At 33.0% G+C, this 26,323-nt stretch overlaps 1 protein-coding gene across 1 annotated transcript; it reads left to right on the top strand.

Annotated features, from left to right (window-relative positions):
* Positions 1-14,093: 14,093 nt before the first annotated feature.
* On the top strand, positions 14,094-14,633 carry LOC148562460 (uncharacterized). The gene has a single exon (XM_088490893.1). The coding sequence runs from the start codon at positions 14,094-14,096 to the stop codon at positions 14,631-14,633; it is 540 nt and encodes a 179-aa protein (XP_088347019.1).
* The last annotated feature ends 11,690 nt before the right edge of the window (positions 14,634-26,323 follow it).

Below are 26,323 nucleotides of genomic sequence, written 5' to 3'. Positions count from 1 at the left end.
ATAGCAGAATCTTTATTATCTCTGAAACTGACATTTGTCTCTCATAGGCTGGTTCCAATAAAAATAAATATGTTCTCCATCACGTTTTTAAGGAATCGCCACTCCTTTTCTGCCATCACTGGTCCATATGTTTAGCCTAATTTTGAAGGCCAATTAATGCTGTGGACTTATACTAAGCAAACCACTTCATTTTCCACATTATGGCATCGATGTTGAGAGAGAGAAGGGAAGAGAAATAAGACAAAAGAAAAACTGAAAAAAAAAAAAAAAGAAAAAAAGAAAAAGAAACGTTATTTGACTATTTGTATACTTAAAATTAGTGTCTACTTAAAACACTAACTTAAATAACAATAAAGATGAGATAGATAAAATAAAGGGAGTGACCACTGTTATTCTTGTGACATGTTCAAATAGTTAGAAATATCAAAGGATTAGATAAAAGATGACTCTGATTTTTCAATTCTCCAGCTTTGATGCTCGATTTTGGGACCTTTAAAATCACAATCTAATTAATAGTTATAAATTAAATATGAAATACCAATTTAAGTGTAAAAATATTATTTTTAAAAATAAAAAAAGAGGGGGCATATAGAACCTAATCTTTTATCACATGAATAGGACAAATCCTAAATTGCATTGAAGGCAGTGGGATCACATAGTAATTGGGCCAATAACAATGATTTAGTATCTTGTCCTTAGTCTCGTTTAGTCTTTTCATGCCATTGGCTTGAAATTTTCCCATATAGCTGAGTTGTTTATATAGTTAAAACTTAAAAAGTTAAAACCATAGAAAAGGATCAATTCTATGGTTTTCTTCGTATAGCCCTATTGTAAAATGAAGAGCTTCACAATTCACATATAGCATCTTAACCTCTATTTATTTATTTATTTATTTTTTCGCGGTGGTCCCAATTATTTGTCTTGTACGAAAGGGAAGGGCCTATTGAGGAAGATCATGACAAGTGTGGGGTGCTCTTATCTCACATGAGATGATGAGAGCCATGCAATAATGCTTAGTTAGGTACAAAATTATATTAAACATTATTTAGTGTGGCTAACGGGTGTAATAGGTTTAATTGCACCATTAACACCAACCGTCATTTAATTAAAGGTTAACACAAAATAAACTAGTGTTCGAATTATGTTTATGGAAAATGCTAAGATTAGATATGGTGTATTATAAGTTCACTAAAAGTAGGTGTTTAAATATTTTTTAAACCAAATTTTTAATTAAGTTGTTACGCAATTTTTTTTTTCATAGGTATTATAAGTTCACTAAAAGTAGGTGTTTAAATATTTTTTAAACCAAATTTTTTTTCATACGATGACAACAACACCTCTTTCTCTTTTTCTTCTTTTATTATTGTCATCGTTATTGTCATTGTCTTTTTTTTTTCATATTTTTTTGCGTGCTTCTTTTTTCAATATTGTTGTTGTCATCGCTGCTGCCATTGCCATTGTTGTCGTGGCTGCCGTCACCGCTATGTCATCATTGTTGCCGCCACCTTTCTTCCTCTTCTTGTTTAATTTTTTCTTTTTTTTTCTCTCCTCATACTCTTTTATTATCATCATTGTCGTCATCGACTCCTCCTCGTCTTCAGCTTCTTTTTTTCTTGTATATATAACACAAATTTTAGTACAAAGCATAGAAATTTTAATATACAACACAAAATTTTTTAAAGGACTATAAACACAAAACATTGGCACTCAACCAACAAAATATGTACAGTACAAAAATATTGATGCACAACAAAAAAATTTTGGGGCACAACAAAAAATTTTGGTGTCCAATACAAAAATTTTTAAAGAATCACGTGTCTAAAATATTGACACCTAATCAACACAATATGTACATGATATGAATTTTGATGTATAACACAGAAATCTTAATGCATAGCACATATAAATTTCAATGGGCAACAGAGAAATTTTAAAAAATCACATATCCATAATATTAACTTACCCAACTAATAAAATATATTCCTCGCAAAAACTTATGTGCTATATATGCACAAATTTTTGTATTATATATAAATATTTATATTATGTTCAAAAATTTTTATATTATACCAATAAATTTGTATTATGTGTACTTACTATATCAAAAAATTTGTATACTCTTTGCTGTGGTGCAAAAAGCACAAAAAATGAAAAATGGTGACCTATACGTGTTTTTTTTTTTGCTTGACATGCACGAATTTTATTGAATTTGATTAAAAAACACGTGTACATGCATTATTGTTATATGTTAAGGTAATTTAACCGGATTTATTTGAATGGTGATAAATGTCATCTTTTCATTATTCAATTATAGACTAAATTAGAAAATTAGTTTGTCAAATTAAAGATACGCATAATATACATTAATTTAGTTCTTAAAAAAATTTTTATCCATGAATTAATATATATGGCATCATTTTAGTTCGAAAGATTTATATTAATTTTGTACTTAAAAAATATGTGTGAAATATCCATCTGGTCTGTGAAATATACATTTGACATCAACGTGATATTTGAAAAATGTATAAACTTATTACTTAATATCAAATATATGTTTCAAAAACTAAATTAAAGTATTTTACAGGGTTAGAAATTAAATTGATTTTTAAATTTTTTAGACTAAATAATGTTATTTTAAAATAACTAAATAAATATCATAATTTTTTTTCAAAAAAACAAAAAAAGAAAAAAAAAAAACTAAGCTAATGTACATACAATTGTTTTGATTTGTTCTAATGTACATATAATAATAGTACACGTTACACCAAATTCAACCCGATGCACCTAATGTGTATATTGGTGGATTTTAACACGTCTATACATAAGAAAGCATAAATCTATGGCACATGAAAAATCGTTAAAACGTATCTAAAGTAAAAATAATCCATTGAGATTTTGTTGGCTACAATGGAAAGTAATATATATGCGAATGCACCATCATCATTGTGTCTTTCATCTTTTTGGATCGATGTGCATATAGCTAGGATTTATTAGATTTCCACGTTCGTTAAACAAGTTGAATATTGCATATGCTATACAATTATATTCAAAAACTTTGAGAGCTCATAATAATATGCCAACTTACTGCTACGAAAAAGTTCTATCTAGCTTGCATTAGCTCATAACTTTGAGTTTTTTTTTTTTTTTTTACAAATTTATATTTTCTTGTTGGAATATATAATGACAAAACTTATTTTAGTGTTCAATTTTTTTTAAATTTTGTCTTTAATAATTTATCTCACTATATGTCAGTTATTCCATGTTAAAAAACTTTCACTACCTCATCTTTTTTCTTATCACATACATTCACGTTTTCTCTTACTTCATACATTCACGTTCACATAACTTCTATGATTATCTCTTTCCTACCTTACTTTCTCCCACCTTACGTTACTGTAACTGCAGAATAGAAAAAAATTTTTTTTTATATTTATCTTCTTTTGCATCCTTCTCACTTCACTTAAATATAACGTAAAACCTAATATAATTTGCTTTTCATCATTAAATAAAAGTATAAAACCATGCTTATATCGTTGTTTTGATTAATTAGTGACAACATATCAATGAAAAATTCACGTGAACGTCATTGACCGACTTGGTAAGTTTATGCCAGATAGACAAAATATGAGGGAAGAACAGAGGCAGCAACCCTGACCAAAAGGCATCCCAATTACCGAGAGAGTATTAGATAAGAAAAATAAATTGATACATCGAGTGGTCTAACTAATATGACAACCCTATTAGAAAATTTCACAAATAAATTTAGAATTGCCGCTCATCAATACTCTATATCAGGTACTCTAAGTTATACATCCAATAAATAAATTTATATTGTTAGTTTATCATTTAACTTGAATTATTTCTACAATATATTTGTATTAATATACTTTTAGTATCATTTATCTATAATTTATCTAATTGAATGTATTCTTAAGTTTTTAAAATACATTATTTTCATGTCAATAATAAATTTTTTAAATATTCAAATACTCCTAAGAAGTTGGTCCAAGTCATAGACAGAATGATAATAATATAGATAGAAATTCTGTATATTTATTTAATTAATAATCTATTTTTCTTTAAGTTTTGATTCAATAAACCTTTTATTATTGTCTAAAATAATATTGTTATATATATATTATTATATTATCTTAATATACTTTAAATACTTATAATGTTAATTATTGAGTAATTTAATTATTTTTGAATATAATATTATAAAAATATAAAATTTTCTAACTATATCATTATAAGAAAATTATATTAAATATATGTTTAACAATATATTTGTTTTTAAATTTCCTTACTGTATAACAATAAAATTTAGTTGATAATTTTGGTGTATTTTTTTTTTACTTTTCTTCCTACAATGTTATATATTAAAAGTGCCAATTTTTTAGCACATAAATTTAAACCTAATAATTTACTATTTTAATATAATTATTATGCTACCATTTTAATGTAATTTTAATATTTATGAATTATTTATCTTTAAAGAATAATTATATGCCAACGAGCTATAGCTTAAATGGTATAGTCTCCCCACACTCATTTAGGTAGCGTTTGTTTTGAGGTACTGAGACAGAGATTGAGAGACTGAGACTGAGACTGAGACTGAGACTCACTATCATATTTGTTGGTTCAGAGATTAGTACTAAATTTTCTGTCTTTATCCCAAAATTTTAGTATTTTAGTACTTCCAAAAAGTAGGGACACATGGGACTAAAATTTTTAGAGATGGAGACTGAAATTTTAATAACATTTTATATCTAAAATCCTCTCATTTCAGTTAATTAATTCCAATTTTACTCTTTGTGCAAATTAAATTAGAGTTTCATTCTTGTTTCAATTTCTATCTCACACTTTGCACCAAACAGAATACTGATATTTATTTCAATCTCTGTCTCTTAGTCTCTGTCTCTCAATCTCAGTTTTTCTGTCTCTGTCTCTCCACCAAACGCTACCTTAGAGGTTGCGGGTTCGAGTCTCCCTATCTTTAGTAAAAAAAAATTATACACTAAAAAATAATTATTTGATTTCTAAAAAATTTAAAATACACTCTTTTAACATTCTAGAATTTTAAATTTCATATTTTTTTTAATATTCTACGATATTTTTAACGTTTAGTTTAATGCACAAAAACTGTTCAAATACTTTCAATAAATATATATAACATTGTAAATTATAAATGACAATTTTTTCACTTATAATAAATTTATACGGTTACACTTGAATCATTTTTCAAATGATACCTTTTAAAAGGAACTTAGAATACCTATCATGCATTTATATTTTACGTGCCACTATCTATTTTGTTTAGTTATTCAGAGTTTGGATAATGACAATATTAATGGGTATTCTATGTATTTTATTGCTTCTAATAAATTTAATTTTGTATGTTTTATTTCTTATAAAAAAAAAGATAGGGAACCAAGTGTCTAACTAGTCAAGAATTGAACAACTTAATTAATCATAATTATTTTAATTTTTTATTAAATTATAATTTGAATAATTGATATTAATTGCTGGTTTTGCAAAAATAGGGTTTGTGTAATAACACAAGCCATCATTGACGTCAATCACGCTGCTGTTTCTTCACATTCTTTCTCCACGGCTGTGGTGCTTGATTTTACTCATCAACTCATCAAATGCGCCGACCTTTTCCATCCAATCATCCAACCCGTCGCTACCTCCTCGGTTCTCCACTGTGCATGCCACTGTTAGCGGTGCTGTTCGTGGTAGTGGTGCAATTGGTGTTTATGGTTGCGGTGATTGATTTCACTCATCAACTCATCAACTGCACCGAACCTCTCCATCCAATCATCCAACCCATTGCTGCCTCCTCGGTTCTCTGTTGTGCGTGCCGCCATTAGCGATATCATTCGTGAGTGTAGTGCAAATGGTATTCACGACTCGATCGCGTCGTCGTACCCTCGCAAGGACCATCACATCGAACTGTTCTTACACAAAGATGCTACCATCTTGGTGCAAGGCTTCTGGCATAGAGCATCGTCCATAGAGTTTTCAAGTTTGGAGGGAGGATTGAATAGCACATTGATTGATGTTCATGAAAACAATTCAACGGAAGGCAATGAAAAATTGAGTGTGGGTGATGTTGTTATCCAACAAGGGGCAAAAGTACGTTGGAGAGGCTGTTTTTGCATCGTAATGGATTGTATGACAATGTATTATGTGAATGTTTCTTATGCATGCTAACTAGATGTTTTTTTAGTCAATCTATTTGGAAAAATCTTGTACAATAATGTGGTTATTTGAGAGATTAATGAGGTGTGTCTTTTTCTTGAACATGTTGCATGTTTTTTTCATTACACGGTTGTATTATTTTTTCCTTTAAAGCGAGTTAAACTCTTTTCAACAAGTGCGTTTTTTTGTTTTAATTTAGTTAACGCTAGTTTATATATCGGTACGAGTGGATATCTCTTGGTGTAAACCCTCGAATAACTATTTTGCTCAACTCCCATATGTGTTTGCACTATTTTTTTATTTTTTAAAGAAGTAGTTTGTTATGTAGTAATAATCTTGAGTTGATAAAGATTTTTTTGGGTGTCTTTGATTGAAGGTCGACGAAGTTACCGACATCATTGTGCTGGAAAATGATGAGTTGGAGTTGAGACATGAGGTTTGAATTATTCCTTGTTGTTGTTACCATAGTATAATGAGTGAGTTTATGCTAGTTTTAATTGGTACTGCCATTGAACATTTGGTTTTTCCATTGCATTTTTGCCAGATCATAGTGGGATCAGTGAAGAGAAAATCCCAGTCATAGGAATGTGTTTTGATTTGTTCCCTTTGGCACAGAAATTTTATGCAAATTATGCAAAGAAATTTGGGTTCATAACTAAAGTCAGGAACATGAATTTCGACAAGATGAGAAAGGAATCAAAGGTACCCATTAATCAATCTATTCACTGCACCCAAGAAGGTTATCGGGATTCTCGGGTGAAGGCAGCAACTCGGACAAACAGAATACAACCACGAGATACAGAGCAAGGATGTATGTCATGTTGGACAGGGAGAAGGAAAGTTAGACTGTGTCTAGATTAGAATTGAGGCATTTCTACTCCTGTTTGGCTAAGAAATTGGTCCACTATCATGAGTATAGGGAGTTAATCATACATGCTAAGTGTGTCATTACGAATAATGACAAGGCTAGCATAAAATCCAACAAGACATACATAGCACTGGCTAACGAGGTTGGTGGGTTTTCAAACTTGAGTTTTTCAGAAAGGAACTACATCACAAGCAAACTCCGTTGTGCTTACAAGAATGCAGACTTTTAAGGAGATGATGAATTATTTCGTGCGAATGAAAGATATCAATCCGAACTTCTTTTATGCGATAGATGTTGACAATGCTAATAAGTTCAAGAGCGCACTCTGGGTAGATGCAAGGTGCAAGGCTTCATATGAATATTATGGAGATGTGGTGTCATTCGACACCACGTACAGAAGAAACAGGTATGTATACTTTTGGGTTAATTGCAAAAGCCTTTATTTTTTTGAATTTATTTTTGCATTCATCATTTGCTTCTGGTGTTTTTGCAATCATAGTCTACCGTTTGCATCATTTGTTAGTGTCAACCATCATGAGAAGTCTACTCTTGGTTGTGTTTTACTTGGGAGAGAGGAGATCCTTAGTTTTGAGTGGATGTTCACACAATGGGTGAGATGCGTGAGAACTACACCAAGGGGGATCATCACTGACCAGTGCAAGGCCATGGCTGGTGCTATTAGGAAGATCCTACTGAATACTGTCTACTGATAGTACATCTGGCACATACTGAGGAAGATACAATCAAAGCATGGAGGTTATGCTAGGTACAGAGAATTGAATGCTAAGATGAGCCACATTGTGTGGAATTCACCTTCTGTGGACTCTTTCGATGTTGACTGGGCTGGATTCATCAAAGAATTCGACCTAGGTCAGAACAGATGGTTATCAGGTCCGTGACCGTTTACTTACTTCGGGTTTATTTATTGCATATGGTTTATTTATTTACTTTTGGTAGGTTTTTCAGTTTAACTTGGTTGTTATTTTGTTTTAGGAGTGTGGTCATTAATTCTTTTTTATCTTGTCAGTGGATGTTCTTTTCAAAAAGAAATGGATGGTTTCTCTCATTAAGAAACTGGATGTTTTTTAGTTTGTGTTATCGTTTCTTTGGATGTGGTTATCTTGTTGTCTCTAATCGACACTCTTATGCTAATTTTTTTAGACCTTTATGCCAATCGACGAAAGTGTGTTTCAATATTCTTTAAGGATGAATTTTTGGCCGGTATGAGAAGTAAACAGAGGAGTGAAAGTATGCACGCATTTTACAGGGGTTTCTACATTGCAAGAATCCTTTGGTTCAATTCATCCATAAATACGACAATATGCTTGGAAACAAGGAACAGAAGGAGCTGAAAGATGATGCTGCGGACTCGAAAGGAGTCATTCCATATGTATTAAGCACTACCATTGAGAGACAGTTTTAGCAAGAATACACGAGTAATATGTTCAGGGACGTTCAACTGGAGTTAAGGAAAAAGCTTATTGCGTTATTAAATTTCAAACCTTACACACCGAACACAACCCAGTTTAGCATCTACATGTAGAGTCAACTCAATAGGAACTAATCGCAAAGAGCTTGAACACATTCAACATTCAAAAATATTGAGCAGCGGGAGCATGCAGATTCCACCGATTTAAGGGAGAAACACTAATATAGAATCCAAATACCATCAACTTTTTTAACATTCAATAAAGAACTAACAATATGGAAAATAAACAGCATCCAATTTTTTTAGCGGGAAAGAAAAAGATTTTTGCTACAAATAAAACAGTCCAATATATCAAAACAGTAATATCCAATCTAATCTCTATGCACACGCATCTCAACAAGTGGGGACCCTAATGATAGCAACATCCAATGACCAGCAATTGCATCGACCCCTATTCACCACAATCGAACCCAATTTTATTCCGAGGAAAAAACCAGCACACTGGAACTCTGTTTTCATGCATTTTTGGCCAATTCAGAAAACAAAATGAACAACTAATATTTGAGAAAATCCAATTCGAATCCTACAATCAAACCTCTAATTGTACACAGAAGTAAATCCAATAATTCGAAAAATGGAGTGCTTAACACATGATTAGCAAGACAGACTCAAAAGCTTATAACCCATTCGATGTCTCAGTATATGAATATAACCATTCAAAGCAAAAGTATAACCATGTCTCAGTATTTGTTATAGTTGTACATAGAAGTGACACCCTAACAGTTATCAAGTAACACCCATGATCAAATACTTACCTACCGAGGAGTGCTTTCAGGCGATGCTTCACAGCCCCACCAAGAGGAGTCTGACGTGGCGTTCATGGGGGCAGAACATGCGAGTCACCTTCAAGCTTCAATGGTGCGGTGTTGACGACATGCAGCAATAACGGAAGGCTGGGCTGAGCTTCAACAACGTGGCAATGACGACATGCTGCAGTAGCGGCGGGATTCACTGAGCTTCTGACACTGACAGTGTCTCGCAGTTGGAAAGAAACCAAGCAGCTGACCTGGGTTGATGGCGGGCAGGAAATGCGCACGACAAACGTGGGAGGGAGGTACTGTAGTTTGGAGATTTTGGATGATTCTTCAGTAAAACTGTGAAAGGTGGGGTTAACTACGATTAATTTGGTCCACTATGGGTAAATTGTGATGTTGCTTCTTACTTGTATAGTGGAATGAGCTTCGAGGTCCAGCCCAATAAGAGTTGGCAGGAGTTAGCTGGACTCCCTCTTGGTTCCCTAGCGAATTTTTTCCTATAAAATAAACTTCCAATTACTACTGATAATGTGCAAAATTAATACATTGAACAATCCTATAATGTTGTTAATTATGATAAAAAAAATTATATTTGTTAATTTACTAACATGCTACCATTTTAATAATCTCTTAGTACCTATAATGTATATGTAATTTAAATGTTAGTCATACAAATTAAAAACAATAATTTATTTTTAAAACTATTGTCTTAGTAATGCTAATAATTTAAATATTCCTAAAAAATAAATTAAAAATTATAATATTATGTAAGTAGAATATAAAGTAAAACTAATTACTTTTTATAAAATATTTAATTAATTTATTTTCATGCACAGTAATCTTATAATTACTTATAACTGTTCAAATATGGAATGTTGCACATTCCTTCAATGCGCTAAATTATGATAAGAAACCTTTTAATATAAAAATGTTAAAAGAATCCTTACCATTTAAATTATTATTATATTATTCTGCTAGCATGGTATGTACTTTTAGTACACTCTGATTACTAATTTTTTCTTATTAACTCAAAATAAACTCTTAATGTGTTCTTTTTAAATACCACCATAAATTCATGGAAATAAATCTAATCCAAGTAGTAGATGTGAATATAATATAACTAGTTAGTATTCTACATATGTGTTTAAGTTTAGAATCGTGATACATTTTTAATAGATGAATGAATTTTAAAAAAATATTATTTTATTATTATATGCTAGCATATTAATGTATCGTAGTAGACATTATGTGTGAGCATAATTGATCTTAAAAAATATATTTATTTAAAACCATTACAAAAATCAATATGAAAAAGAATGATAGTGCCTAACAAAAAAAAAATTAAAATTTATATACAAAAAATTTTGTAAAAATGAAAATGATACTTAAAATATTTATTTACCAATTAAAATGAAAAATATGTAAACTTTAATGAAAACGAAAATATAGTTAATTTAAAATGCTTTATATTTAAAAAATCATTTTGGTATAATTCACAAAAAAAATAACAAAATAAAAAATTAAATAAAATATATTTCAGGTAATAAAATGATATAATTTATCAATTCAAATGATATAGTACAGTAACATAAATAGTAAAAATTAAAATGATAAATCTAAGCAAAAGCATACAAAATAAAAATTATTAGAAATAAGAGAATAAATAAAATACGAACCAATATTATCGTTACTAATCTAAACGTTTAAAAACAGGAAATAAAATATACAAAATAAAAAATTCAGGCAAAAGCAAAAATTGTCATTTCTCATATAAGATAATTAAATAAAAAATGCTATAAAACAATAGATGAAACAGAGAACTTTATATAAAATAAATTATGATATACAAAGATAGCATTCTTAAAATGATTTTTATGTATTTTAGATTCAAACTATATCGTATTGACTACTTCATCTAAAGAAAATATTCCATAACAAACACAATGTTAACATGTAAACAAAAAGATATAATGTCACAATAAAATAATAAACATTTAAAATAATCTGATGTTGTTATAGATCGTATGTGATTTTAACTTGGTTATAACAGTTGTGAATAAAAGATTTTAAACAAAAAAGTTTTATTAGAAAATAGAATAAAACTATTTTAATACACAATGATTAATATTTCGTTATAATTAAAAGAAAAAAGAATTTATTTAACAAATAAAAGAATTTTTATAAAGAATAAAATAAAATATTTGATAATTAAGGTTGTTAAATACTTCTGGAGAACAAAATTTGAATAAAATAAAGTCAAACAACGTTACAATATTATAAAGTGTAACAAATTTAAAAAAAAATATTTTTAAATATCATTTAAATATTTGATAGTTACTTATCTCTTTTTTGTAATCACTATAATGGAAGTCATTCTTTATTTTTGTAATCATCAAAGTACTATTTTTTTAGTCGTTACAAAATTTATCATTTTTTGTCCCTGAAGTTTGACAAAAGTTTCAAAAATACCTCTAAGTTTTATTTTGTTTCAATTTTGTCCTAAAAGTTTTCGATTTGCATCAAATATACTCCTGATGGCTAATTTTTCAGAAAATTAAAGACCAATTCAACAACAATTTTATAAGAACAACCCTCAACACAAACAAATCAAGCATAATTTTCATGCATTATTGTTAGATTGATCTTAATTGTTTTGAAAATTTAGCCATCGAGGGTATATTTGATGTAAATCGAAAACTTTTGGGACAAAATTAAAACAAAATAAAACTTAGGGGTATTTTTAAAATTTTTGTCAAACTTTAAGGACAAAAAGTATACTTTACCCACATATAAATTTAATACGAGTACATAAATTAGACAAAATGTTCGAGTATCCCACAATTGTGCTCAAAATTTTCAAGAGGATGCAACAATACTTCAAACTCTGCTACCAATCCCAAGGATATGTCATTACTGTAGCGCACGTCTATTTCACTATGAAACATTCGAGATGTGCTATAATGGGGGGAAAAGTCTCTCTTCCTGAGTAAATGCTCCTCAAGAATTTCCTAAAATCTTTCTAGATCCCTTTGTAGAAGGAAACCATTTTAGAAAACATATTCGTGGTAACAATCATGTATTTTTCTTCACTTCGTGTGGTGTGTACATGGACGAACAACAGGCTATAACAGGTCATGGTATATATACATTTCGTACTCAAGGTTGAATATATCACATTATAGGAGGATTTTATCTGGATTAGGGCACGTGACCACATTTTTTACAACTGTACATATATGATATTGAGCACGAGTTGCAGAATAGGATGTTGGAGAACACACAACTACTTGAAAGATTGGTTCTCAAGTTACAATAATTGCTACACCAGTATAATCCTTTTCTCCATGTGTTTCGCTAGCTTGCACAATGGTCGGATGTACATGAGTGTAGTTTGATCATTAGAGAGCGACCTGCTAATCAGCCACAATATAGTCTTCCAACTGCCTTGCAGGTAGCAGCTATAATTGTTGGTGATGACGTTGAAACAATGATTCCTGGACGAGATATTAAGGTGCAAACTCATGTTGGTAGCCTGAGAAGGATTCAGGAATTGGTTGGCTATTATGATCCACTACAATATCCTCTTCTTTTTCTATTTGGAACTCATGAATAGGATATCAATACTCGAAGTCAAAGTGAAAACAAAGAATTATGTCGAACATATTATAGCTATATGTTCCAGGTATAAATCCCTATTTTTTATGCAGTATAGACTTTTGAAAATTCTGCCAAAAAATTGTTTAATGTATCTAACTTTTTTTCCAAAATTTTAAAATTTATAGATCCACACGATGATCATTCCACTATATTGTAAGAAGGGCGACTTCTACAACAATATGTTGTAGATAACTATGTGAAAATTGAAAGACAAAGTTAAGATAGGTTCGAATTAGACAAAAAAACTACGGGTTGAACTATACCAACGCTTATAAGATGCCTTGCACACAGGAAAAATCAATGCAAGTAAATATTATTGGATCTAATGGCTACTTCTTAAATCATTAAGAATTATCCAAAATAATTATTGAAACTATAATATTTCTTTCTATATTTGTCTTTAGAAAATGTTGGAAGAAAAATAACGATATTATCATCGTTGTTCATTTGTAGTCATCGAGACATGACCCAACGATACGAAGATGGAATGGCTATCGTTATTAAAGAAGGTAAGCAAGATATGTTTCTCACAATGACATGCAATCCATATTGGACTGAAATAACTCCAGAAATCAACCTAGTTTAAACTCTACAAGATCGTCCAAATCTAACAACTAGATTTTTTTGAGCAAAATTTGAACAACTGAAAGAGGATGTAATTACTAAAGGTATCTTGAGAAAAGTGAAGAGTTATATTTATGTCACTAAATTTCGTAAAAGAGGATTGCCATATGTATATATCTTGCTAATCTTAGAAAACAATGACAAGTTAATTGACCTAGAGCATTATGATAATTTGGTACGTGTAGAGATACCCTCTAAAGAAGTAGAGCCACACCTACATGATGTAGTGCTAAAACATATGATCTATGGTTCTTGCAGAACACTTGATCAATCTTCACCCTGCATGAAAAATGACCAATGTAAACGCAACTACCCAAAAGAGTTCACAGCAGAAACACGATGAGGTGACGACTCATATCTGCAATATAAGCAACGATTTGACACTCCGGTACCGATTAACTAAAATGTCACAATTGACAATAGATGAGTTGTTCCATACAATCCTTGGCTACTACTAAAGTATGATTACCATATTAATGTTGAGATATATAGTAGCATGCAGAGTAAAAAATATCTCTATAAGAGTTGCTACAAGGGTCCAGACCCGGTTGCAATAGAAGTTCACAAAGGTTCTCATGTTGAAACGGTCCAACAGTTTGTTGATGCAAGATGGATCGCTGCTCCAGAGGCATGTTGGAGAATATTTAAATTTAACCTTTACCAAATGTATCCATCTGTGAAAAGGTTACAAATTCATTTGCCAAATCAACATCAAGTGAGCTTCTATGATCACCAAACCATTCCTGAAATACTTAACGATGATTATTTCTCTAGAATAATGCTCATTGAATTCTTTGCCCTAAATTGGGAGGAAGACCAACAATCTAGGCATCTTATGTACAGAAAAATCCCAGAGTATTATACTTGGCATAACAAGCAAAAGGAATGGCATCAGCATAAGACACAGAGGAGATCCATCGGTAGAATTTATGCTGTATTACCTTCAAAAGGAGAAAATTTGTATTTGCGTATTCTGTTATCTAATGTTAGAAGACAAACTAATTGGGATGACTTGCTAACAGTGAATTGGGTCTAATATTCATTCTTCAAGCAATCTACTGAACACCAAGGATTGTTAGAGAGTAACGGTAGCATCCATGCGTGTTTGGTTGAGGCTTCTATTTTACGATTGTCATGTGCTTTACGAAGGTTGTTTGCTACTATCTTAATATTTTGTGAGCCTATAGATGTAAGAAGCCTATAGGATGAATTTTTTTCATATATGGTGGATGATTATCCATCAACCAGTACTACAACAACTTTAGTATTAACAAATTGGCTACTCAAGGATATAAATAACATCCTCCTTCAGCATGAAAAACAGATTACACAATACAATTTGCCAGCTCTAACTTTTGAAAATGATAATGACAACTTGATATCCAGAGTTATCTGTAACAACCTACTACACAAAGTCTTATGCTTTAGTTATAAAACTGAGGTGGCAAGATATTACGACCTCTAAAAGTAAAAATATATATAATAATAGTTGAAAGAAATTAGTATATTAGGAGCCTTGAAAAATGGTAAAACAAAAATCACAAAATAAAAGCGCAACACTCAGAACAATGATTACTTACGTGCGACAGATTTATACAAAGGATAAGAGTAGAGGATCAAGATTACAAAATAACAAGCTCCTAACTCAGCCTACAGAGCCAAAGCTAGCTGGAGAATATTTACATATATATGTACATGACCCAAAGCCCAAACTGACGCATACACAAAACCCTAGTTCTCTAAAATAACACAAGCTTCTAAAAGGAGAATCTATATAAGTACATATATCAAAAGGATCAAAAGAAAACCCCAAAAATCCAACCCGTTGTAGAAGCTCCAGACCCCTAGTGAGGTGCCGCTCGACCTGTATCTGAAAAACAATAACACAGTATGGGGTGAGAACTGGAGGTTCTCAGCATGGTAAAGGTGCAACGCATATGGTCCTGGGAATGCCAGAGGCAATCCTAGAATGCCGTCACTCGGATATAAAGCTTAAGGAACTAAAAGCAGAAGCAATTAAGTGGGTGTTCATCTAGAGGTTTTCAATCCTAACTAAACTTAACCTGCATACTATTCCTTTCCACCTTTCCTCCGTTCCTCCGTCTCTTATGGGTTGCACAGACAAACAAGCAAAACAAGGCAAACAAAAGTAGTTCACAAGTAATACAGATAACAATTATAACAAATAGCAGACTATAATAACGTAGGCAATCTCATATAGTTCACAAGCAAGCAAAACATACAATATGCACATGATGTATGCCTATCCTATGGCTGTTGATATCAACTGTCTGTTACGTAGCCAACCCGACATGTCCTCAAGCTCAAAACTCACCATGGGGAGAATCCCCAAGCTGACATGGGGAGACAACACCCCAAGCTCAAAAACATCCATGGAAAAAGTCCCAAACTGACATGGGAAAAACAATACCACAAGCTCAATGTTATCCATGGGAAGAATCCCACGCTGACATGGGGAGATGACACCCCAAGCTAACATGGGAGAGACAACACCCGAAGCTCAATATTATCCACAGAAAAAGATCCCCGGCTGACATGGGGAAGACAATGCCTCAAGCTCAATATATTCAATCATTTCTTATAATTATCATTTTTAATCTTAACAATGATTCATATCTCATCTCATCATTCTCAATGTCACTTTACTCTCTTAATTGCCTTATATACCACCTTCATCATCTTTATCAATCAAATACCATCTTCTCTAACCACTTATTACCATTTAAAAGTCTTTCTTCATCTCCAAGTTTTCACAATTTCCTAACTTCATCCTATTACTAGGCTTACTAACAATATCTAGGGCTAAAGGAACAAAAATAGAAGTTTAAAGGTTTGAATTTGAGCTTTAAAATATAAAATCTATTTTTACTGAAACAGGGGCCATGCGTACGCGTGGGCGTACTTTTTTCCTTCCTCATGTACGCAAGCACCTTGCTCGCGTACGCAAGCTTATGCAGAACAGCAAAATGCTGAATGCTGCAGAATTTTTAGTTTGCACTCTTAACTTCCGACGCGCATAACTTTTTCGTTTTAAATTATTTTTCTTCCGTTCTTTGAATGGTGTAAACTTCACAGACCAAATTTTTATTTGAAATAAGTTTGAAATAATTTGGAGGTTCGGAAGCCAATTTATAGCTCGCCGAAGTTTGTTAAAAATCAAGTTTTTATCCAAAACTTCAAACCTCGATTTTTACCACATTTTTCAACTTAAATCAACCTTTCAAGTTTCCAAACCAACCTCAAACAAACTGAAATCAATCCCAACTCTTGTCAATCACCCCATTACTCATTAACATGCATATACCTTAATTTTCAACTCCAAGAACTAAACAAATCAATGTAGTCTCAAGCTTAATCATTAGCATATGATCATTATATTATTCATTCAACATGTTCAATCATCAACCTTTCTCCACATTCATAACATCCAACAACACACCCATTTATCCACATACCATCATAACACACATAGCTTTACTAAAGCCACCAAACATGCACCAAACATACAATTCAACATATCTTAAGTCATCTAGCCTAAGTTTTCACAAGACATTCCATATTACATACGAGAAACTAAAATCATACCTTGGGTGATTTCCTCGTATAACCTAAGATCATTCAATTAGGCAAGGTCCAAGCCTCCACTAGCAAAATCCAGCACCCAAAGCTCCCACTCAAGCTTTCAATCTTTTCAATTATGTTCCAAATCCACTTATAAACTACCTAACACACATTATCACATCCATACACATAAACTCAATACTTGATCATAATTAACTAAGAGATTTACTAGGGTTTGAAGATCCTTACCTTGCATGTGCGTTAATCAAACAAAAGCCCGCTAATTCCTTAAGTTAACTTGACCCTAAACATAAAATTAACCAAAGATCTCAATTCCTCACAACATTCAAATTTTCAAAATTGGGGGAGGAGAAATTGGAAATAGAAATGTGGCTTCCATACCTAATAGAGTACTGGGCTTTGTAGAGCTCGTTATTGTGGACGCGTGGCCCCAAACGGTGCGGCGATTGGAGCTCCGAATCAAAAGTTATCTTGATTTGATTTGAGAGTTAGGATTTGTAAATTCTCCTCCCTCCCTTCCTATGTTTTCAGCATTCTTCAATGAAGAAGGAAGGGGATGAGCTGAAGTTTATTTATGTTAAGGGATTGGGTTGGACCTTGGGCCCAATACGGGCCCGGTTCGCCTGGTTCGTCCCATTCTTGGACCAAACTCTTTAAAATTAGTGTCAAAATTCTTATTTTAATTAGCTCTGTTACGTTAAACTATCAAATTTCATTTTTCTAATTACTTTGATTAATAATTAATTTATTGGTTAGTTATTTACTAATTACTTGGGGTTTACATTATCCAAGAAGAATCGTCCGTCGAAGTACCCCAGGAATACCTGAATTCCATAGAAAGATTGAAAAATGACCAATCTAAAGCTTTCAAGTGCATTATGAATACAATTTATCGAAGAGAAAGTGGAGTGTTCTTTCTAGATAGGCCGAGGGGAGCAGGGAAACATTTTTTTACAAATTTATAATTACAGAATTGAGAAATAAAGGTCATATTGTCTTGGTAACTGCATCATCAGGAATAGCTACAACATTATAACATAAGCAAACAATTAGATCTTCCAAAACTAATTAGACAAACAACGACAATAATTTGGGATAAAGCACCGATGGCAAATTAAGAATGGTTACAATCATTAGACCGCACTTTGAGAGACATATTAGTAAATGATATGTCATTTGGAGGTAAAGAGATGGTGATGGATAAAGATTTTTGCCAAGTACTCCCTGTCATACCGAAAGGTAGTAGGTCACAAATGATTTTAGCTTCTATAGTTAAGTTTCATTTATGGGATTCCATTCAAATTCTCTATTTGTGACAAAATATACGATCTTTTAATGATCATATTTTTGCTGAGTATCTTATGAGCATTAGTGATAGAATTGAGCCTACCATACATGAAGATTTTGTATGGATACAACCAAATATGACAATTCCGTGGGAAGGTGAAATATTATTACACAAGTTAATAGAAGAAATATTTCCAAACTTATAATCTCATAGGTTGGATGCTTCTTACATGGTAGAAAGGACAATATTGACACCAAAAAAATTATGATGTGCAACAGTTTAATGACATAATTATCAATCGATTTCTAAGAGAAGAACAAAATTTAGTATCATTTGATGAAGTAGAAGGAAATGCTAACAATTTATATCAACAAGAATACATTAACTCAATTTTTTACAGACAGCTTGCCACCTCATGTGTTGAAGATAAAAAAGATGCACCTTTGATGTTATTGAGAAACAAAGACCCTAAGGCCGGGTTATGCAATGGTACAAGGTTATTATATCATGAAATGATACAGAAATTGATGAACAATATTCTACCGACAAGTGTACCGGGTCGTAGTCAAGTAATAAATCACTAAGAGTGAGATCGATCCCACGATGATTGATTGATTAAGCAACTTTAATCTATTGGTTATACTAGTTAAACAAGCAAGATAATGAGGGTTGAGTAAATTTGGATAACTTGACAGTGAAGTAAATTGCAGGAGATTTAAATGACAAAGAAATAAATGATTGAAAGTAAAAGGCGAGAATGTAAATTGCTAGAAATTAAAAGTGCATAAACTTAAATTGCAATTAGGTAAATGCGAAAAAATAAATGACAATGAAATTAAAGTGCTGGAAATGTAAAGGAAATGTAAAGGAATTGCAATCAGGAAGGGAATTAAAATGAAATAACAAAATACTGATAGGTAAAAATCATTTGGGATTGGAGATGCTAGATCTCCTTGAATCAATGAACTTCTCTTTTCTTTTGTTCATGCAATGTCAGATCTCTGGCGGATCATAAGTAATTAAGTTCCAATTCCTTGGTAATTCAATTTCTCTAGTCATGATCAAATGCCAATTCCTTGATCCAATGCTCATGAAAAGAGATGAAGCATAATTTCTAATCCCAAGTTACACAACTCCTAAGATCCCAATTTCAGAGTGATTACATGTCACAATATCAACTCTGAATCAAAATCAAATTCATTGTGAAAAGAGAGTTTCAAACTGAATTGCTATAATTCCTTTTCCAATGTTCACGTAGAATTCTAATAGATCCAATTCCACTTCTAATTGAATTTGATCTTTGAAGATCAGAAACTCTCTCTTAGATGAACAAAGATAGAATCAAGAAGATAAGAAGAAGAGCATCAATTCATTTCAATCTTTTGCAGAGCTCCTCTCCCTAATGAATGAAGGATTTAGTGACTCATTGCTCTATTACAAAAGTTCAAAACTGAAAGAGTAAAAATTGGAAATTAAACTAAGTACAAGCAAACGCAAAAAGTGAAAAGTGATGTGTGATCTCTAGCCAAAAAAATCCCTTTTTATAGTTCAAAATCCTCTCTATTTATGCTAATTCTATGCTCCTTAGGTGCCTTCAAAGTCTATTCTGAAAGTGGACTTTCTGGGCTTGGAATAGAAGCATTGAAAAAGGTCTTGGCATTGTTTGTTGATAACGCCCCCCTTTTTCTGGCATTGCCAACGCCTAGCTGGCGTTGTTTGGAGATAATGCCCCTGTGTTGGGCGTTGCCAACGCCCTTTTTTATTTTTGCCAAAATGTGTACCTGTACGTACACACGTATGCACACTTGTTAATTTTTTTCATTCCTCAAGCATCGCAGACATTATCCTGCAATAACGCCAGTTCAACTTGGCGTTGCCAATGCCAGCTCCTCCTTCCAAGGATGCCCTTGGCTTGTGTACTTGTGCGTACGCACAATTGCGAAATTTTCCTTCTCCAGCATTGCAGGCGTTGTTTCAGAGTAATGCCAATTCATCTTGGTGTTGCCAACGCCCTAGCATTACTTGTAGATAACGCCTTTGTTGTGGGCGTTGTTGCTTGTGGACCTATCCATGCGTATGCACACTTCTTGAATCTTTAACTCCCAGTATCGCAGGAGTTGTTGCACAATAATGCTGGTTTATCTTGGCATTGCCAACGCCAGGATCTTCCTCCCAGGGATCACTTGGCGTTGTTGTGGAGTAACACCCCTTCAAGTGGGTGTTGCCAATGCCAAGTTGGCTCCATGCTTCATGTGCCATGGGCGTTATGCTTGGCGTTAACCACTATAATGCCAATGCATGCTTCCCTTTTATGGGCATTGTTTGAAGTAACCCTCCTTATGTTGGGCATTGCCAATGCCCAAGTTGGCTTGCTTTGCTCCAGGGCTCTGCTTCAGGGATGCTTTGTGCTCTGCATGCTTTTTTCATTGTCTACCTATCAAGCATTAAACATAATGAATCACATTAATATACAAGATGACTTAACATACTAAGTGTAATAATAATGCTTATAATGACAACTTCACTTAGTGCTTTCTATTGCATCAAATTCACATTATATATTCATGAAATAGCTATAATTTCAACACATGCTTGATGATTCATTACATGTAGAGATATTTCATGAAATCACTTGTTTATTGACTAACATTGCATGAAAATAAACTAAAAATTAACTAAAATAAAAACAAAAAACTACCAATTTTATGGTTTATTTTGTATTGAATTTGGTGGATTTTGTCAACTTTTCTCCCATTTATTCACTAAAATAGCATGGTTTCATGAATTTCTCCTAATTGTGCTTAATGGTTAAAAACATACTTTTTAGGCCTTTAATTAGTCAAATTTAATTCACGTTGATTCTATTCGATGCCTTGATGTGTTTGTTAAGTGATTTTAGGTTTAGAAGGCAAAGATTGGGTTGAAGGAATGAAGAAAAAGCATGCAAAAATAGAGAATTTATGAAGAAATGAAGTTTTGGAAATCTGCCATGCGAGGCGTACGCGTGACCTACGTGTACGCGTGACAAGCAGCACATGACCTCATTAATAAAACATGCTGGAGGCGATTTCTAGGGCTGCAGAAGCCCAATCCAACTCATTTTTGAAGCTATTTGATGCAGAATTCAAGAGGGAACAAGGGGAGAGCAATTAGGAGTAAATTAGAAACATGCTTTAGGTTATATTCTAGAGAAAAAAGCTCTATCTTCTCTCTAGAATTAGGGTAGAATTAGGTTATATTCCTCTTAAATTTAGGTTTAATTCTTGTTTTCATTTACTTTTTCTTGCAATTTATTGTTCTTGCATCTTTGTTCCTTTAGTTCTACTTGTTATTTCCTTTTATTTGCTGCCTTCATGTTCATGCACTCTTGTTGATTTTAATTTCATTTAATGCAATTTATGTTTTATGTTTCTTCTTGTTTAATTTAGTTATTATTATTGTTTTCTTGCAATTGGTAGTTGTTAGATTTTATTATCTCTTACTATTTTACCATGCTTTTCTTTTATGTCTACCAAGTGTTTGATAAAATGTTTGGTTGGATTTTAGAGTAGATTTTGGTACTCTTGGCTTGGGTTGGAAACTTGGGTAACCTTGAGTTACTAATGTCCAAGTGATTGATAATTTGTTTCCATTGACTCTAGTCACTCACTAAATTAATTAGTGAGTTAGCTAGGACTTATGGACTAGGATCAATTAAGCTCACTTGACTTTCCTCTAATTTTGGAGATGACAAAGTGGGAATGATCCTTGTAATTATCATGTTGTGGTTAGTAACAAGGATAGTGATCCTTAACCATCAACCCTTGCCAAGACCTTTTTACCATTTGAGTTTCCTTTCCTTTGTTAGTTAATTGTCCTTTATTTTCTTGCAATTTATTTTCTTGCCTATTAAACTGATGATTGGTTTTCTCGTACGGTTTAGAATTTCACAAATGAAATCTCGTTGCAAGTATAGTCCTAAACCAACAAAGAATCCTCACATGCAAAAATATTGGTTGTCACAAGTACAAACCCCAATAAGAATTAATCGAAGTATTTAAATCTCGGGTCGTCTCACAAGAAATTGCAATGAAGTGTTCAATTATTGACTATGAAGGAACAAGGGGTTTGGTTTATAAAATGGCAAGGAAATAAATGACAAGAAAAGTAAATCAAGAATTAATAAAGGCAAGGTAAAGAACTCTTGGCTAGACATAGGTAATTGATATCACCATCCTTATCTACAAATCATGTATTGACAATTATGAGGAACCAAGCTCATTAAGTCTACTTACAAAAGCCTTAAGTACGTAATATCTACTCCTAGGCTTGAAGCATGTCAAATGGCTTGATCAACATCAATCCATAAGTCCTAACCTAGCTACTAATTAACTTAGTAGTAGGCTAGAGTCAATGGTTATCAAATTGACTACTAAGGATTCTCAAATCACCAATTCAATGAGACCCAATGACTCAAGGTCACTCAATTTCCTTAGCCTAGGCCAAGAGTAAAGGAAACTACTCAAAAACTAGAGGAAACATTCTATCAAACACCTAGTGTGCAATAAAAGTAAACATCACAAAATGTAAGAATTAACAAGATCCATAACCATCATCAGCAAGAAATCATCAATAGCAATGAAGATAAACGTAAAAGAAGACATGGAAACATAAAATTGCATTAGAAGAAATCAAGATCCAACAATGGTTCATCAACATAAAAGAGAGCATGAAAAGGGAAATTAACACTACAAACTAAGAGAATCAAGATGTAGAAACAAGAAATTGTAAAAGAAACAAGATGAAATCAAGTAATCAAATCTAAATCTAAGAGAAATTAACCTAATACTAACCTAATTCTAGAGAGAAGAGGGAGCTTCTCTCTCCAGAAAACTAACTAAAGGCTCATCATGACTAACTAAGTGCTCTCCCTTTGCTCAATCTTCAATTCTGCATCAAATACCCTCATAAATGAGTTGGATTTGGGCCTGGGCAGCTCAGAAATTGCCCCCAGCGATTTCACTTTAAGTAAGTCACGTGCCGAGCGTCACGCGTATGCGTGGGTGACGCGTGCGCGTCACTGGCCAAAACTCCTTCTCACGCGTACGCATGGGTGACGCGTGCGTGTGGCTTGCAAATCTTCAATGCACACGTACGCGTGGATGACACGTGCGCGTGGCCCTCAAATCTCCAAATGCTCATTTCTTCATGAATTCTCCACTTGCATGCTTTCCTCTTCATTTCTTCCATCCAATACTTGCCTTATGAACCTGAAATCACTCAACAAACATATCAAGGCATTGAATGGAATTAAAGTGAATTAAAATCACCAATTTAAGGACCTAAAAAGTATGTTTTTACACTTAAGCACAAATTAAGGGAGAATTACAAAATCATGCTATTTCATTGAATAAATGTGAGAAAAGGTGATAAAATTCTCCAAAATAAGCACAAGATAAACCACAAAATTGGGTTTTATCACAAACCCAAAAATATACCCATAACCAATAATATGCACACTTCCCTGTAATTCCTTGAGAGATGACCCGAGGTTTAAATACCCTCAGTTTTTATTGTGTTTGCACTTGTGATAAACAAATTAAACTTTTATTGAGGGTTGTTTGTTCGGTTTGGATCTATACTATCAACAAAATTATTTTGTGAAAATTTCTAGACCAAAATTTATCCATACATCAAGTTTTTGGCCCCGTTGCCGCGGGATAGCAAATGTGTGCTTGTTATTGGTTATTGTAGATATGTTGGTATTGTGAATAGCTTGATTTTTGGTTTGTTTGCTAGTTTTTGTTAGTTGTAGGATTTGGTTTTCTTTGTTTCTTGTTAGTTTTTGTTTTAATTTTCTCCTGTCATTATGAATTCTCACCCTTTTGGCTATGAGTGTGGTTACAACCTGTGTTGTAGGGAATGAGAACTACAATGAAGGCTTGCATCAAGGATGGGAGAATGGTAGCACGAATCCCCATACTTTCTGTACCAGCAAGTACACTAGGTCATCCAAGTAATACCTAAGCAAGTCAGGGTCAATCCCATGAGGATTGTGGTTTGAAGCAAGCTATGGTTATCTTGCAGGTCTTTGTCAGGCGAATCAGAAGGTTGTTGGATATGGAGTTGTATTAGGATTAAAATCAGTAATAGGAATAGGGTTAAGGATTGGAGTTGCTTTCCCTTTCTGAATTAATTCTAGTATTAATGTCTTCTCTGCTTGTGAATGATCTTTTCTATGGCAGGCTATAAGTGATCAATGCCATGGGCCGTGGTTATGAATTTCCTTTGCTACAGATCAAACGCCATTGGCCGTGGTCATTCAATCTGACGAAGGGTGAAGCTCTAGCAGTTCATTCTCTTGGCGATCCTACTCAAAATGCCACAGACAAGGTCGAATCTTCTGGATCAAAGAATGATGCTTCTTTGGATTCTAGCTTATACCACAGAGACCATAATCTCCCCAGAAATCATCTGAACTGGTGTCTCGAGAAGTCCCCAACAAAGTCATGGATTAGCCATATGAGAGATGTATAAACATAGCTGTTGGTTCACGCTTTCCAGTCACGTATTCACACAAACCCAAGTAGACGCGGGTGTTTGTCAGGCACGTTCATCTTAGTATGATGAACAGAGCTGATTGTCACTGATCATCCTATTCACCATGTTGAAGAGCGAGTATACATCTTAGAATTAAATTAGACACGGATCGAAGAAGAAACAGTAATACGTTTATTAATTCATAGGACTCAGCAGGGCTCCTCCCCTCAACCTAGGAGGTTTAGAAACTCATACAGAAAGAAAAATACAATGTAAAATTCGAAATAATTCTGAATGATAGGCGTCTCTCTTATAGAGAGATGTAGAATAAGTCTTAAATACTAAATAGATGACTAGTAAGGGTAAAACAATCTATTTAGTGCTAAAATTCACTTCTGGAGCCTACTTGGTGAGTGTTTGGGCTGAGTTTTGATGAGATCCACGTGCTATGAGACTCCTAGGGCATTGAATGCTGGCTAGGGGGTCCTCTCTGGGTGTTTGGACGCTGGGCTCTGCTCTGTGGGCGCTGGATGCCTGGAAGGGGGGTAGTAGTTGGCGTTGGACGCCAGTTTTGGGCCTTCTAATCTGAAGCAAAGTATGAACTATTATATATTTCTGAAAATCTCTAGAAGTCAGCTTTTCATATTCATTGAGAAAGCTCCATTTGGACGTTTGTAGCTCTAGAAAAGCTCTCCTGGGTGCGAAGAGGTCAGATCTGGACAGCAATTGAAGTGCTTTCTCTGTCTCTGAATCAGACTTTTGCTCCAGCTCCTCAATTTCAGCCAGAAAATACCTCAAATTGCACAAAAACACAAAAACTCAACGTTGAATCCAAAAATGTGAATTTACACTAAAACCTATAAAAACTAAACAAAACACACTAAAAACTATATGAAAATGATGTCAAAAAGCGTATAAAATATCCGCTCATCACAACACCAAACTTAAACTGTTGCTTGTCCCCAAGAACTAAAAACACAGTTGGATAAAAATAAAATTAAGATACAGTAAATTTTTAAGTTTCCAATGAAGCTTAGTTACAATTAGATGAGCGGGACTTAGTAGCTTTTTGCTTCTGAATAGTTTTGGCATTTCACTATCCATTGAAACTTAGAATGGTTGGCATCTTTAGGAACTTAGAATTCAAATGATATTATTGACTCTCCTAGTTTAGTACTTTTTTATTCATGAACACAGCTTTTTAGAGTCTTGGTCGTGACCGTAAGCACCTTGTTTTTCAGTATTACTACCGGATACAATAATGCCACAGACACTTTAACTGGGTGAACCTTTTCAGATTGTGACTCAGCTTTGCT

This window comes from Arachis ipaensis, chromosome B6 (genome assembly GCF_059453495.1).
Source record: "Arachis ipaensis isolate K30076 ecotype BB chromosome B6, ASM5945349v1, whole genome shotgun sequence".
Taxonomy (NCBI): Eukaryota; Viridiplantae; Streptophyta; class Magnoliopsida; order Fabales; family Fabaceae; genus Arachis; species Arachis ipaensis.
Note: the sequence above shows the minus strand (reverse complement) of the source record. Positions and strands in the feature narration are given on the sequence as shown.

Bases quoted from the DNA above. Each gene is read 5' to 3' on its own strand.
- LOC148562460 (XM_088490893.1), top strand. From the start codon at position 14,094: ATGCAGAGTAAAAAATATCTCTATAAGAGTTGCTACAAGGGTCCAGAC.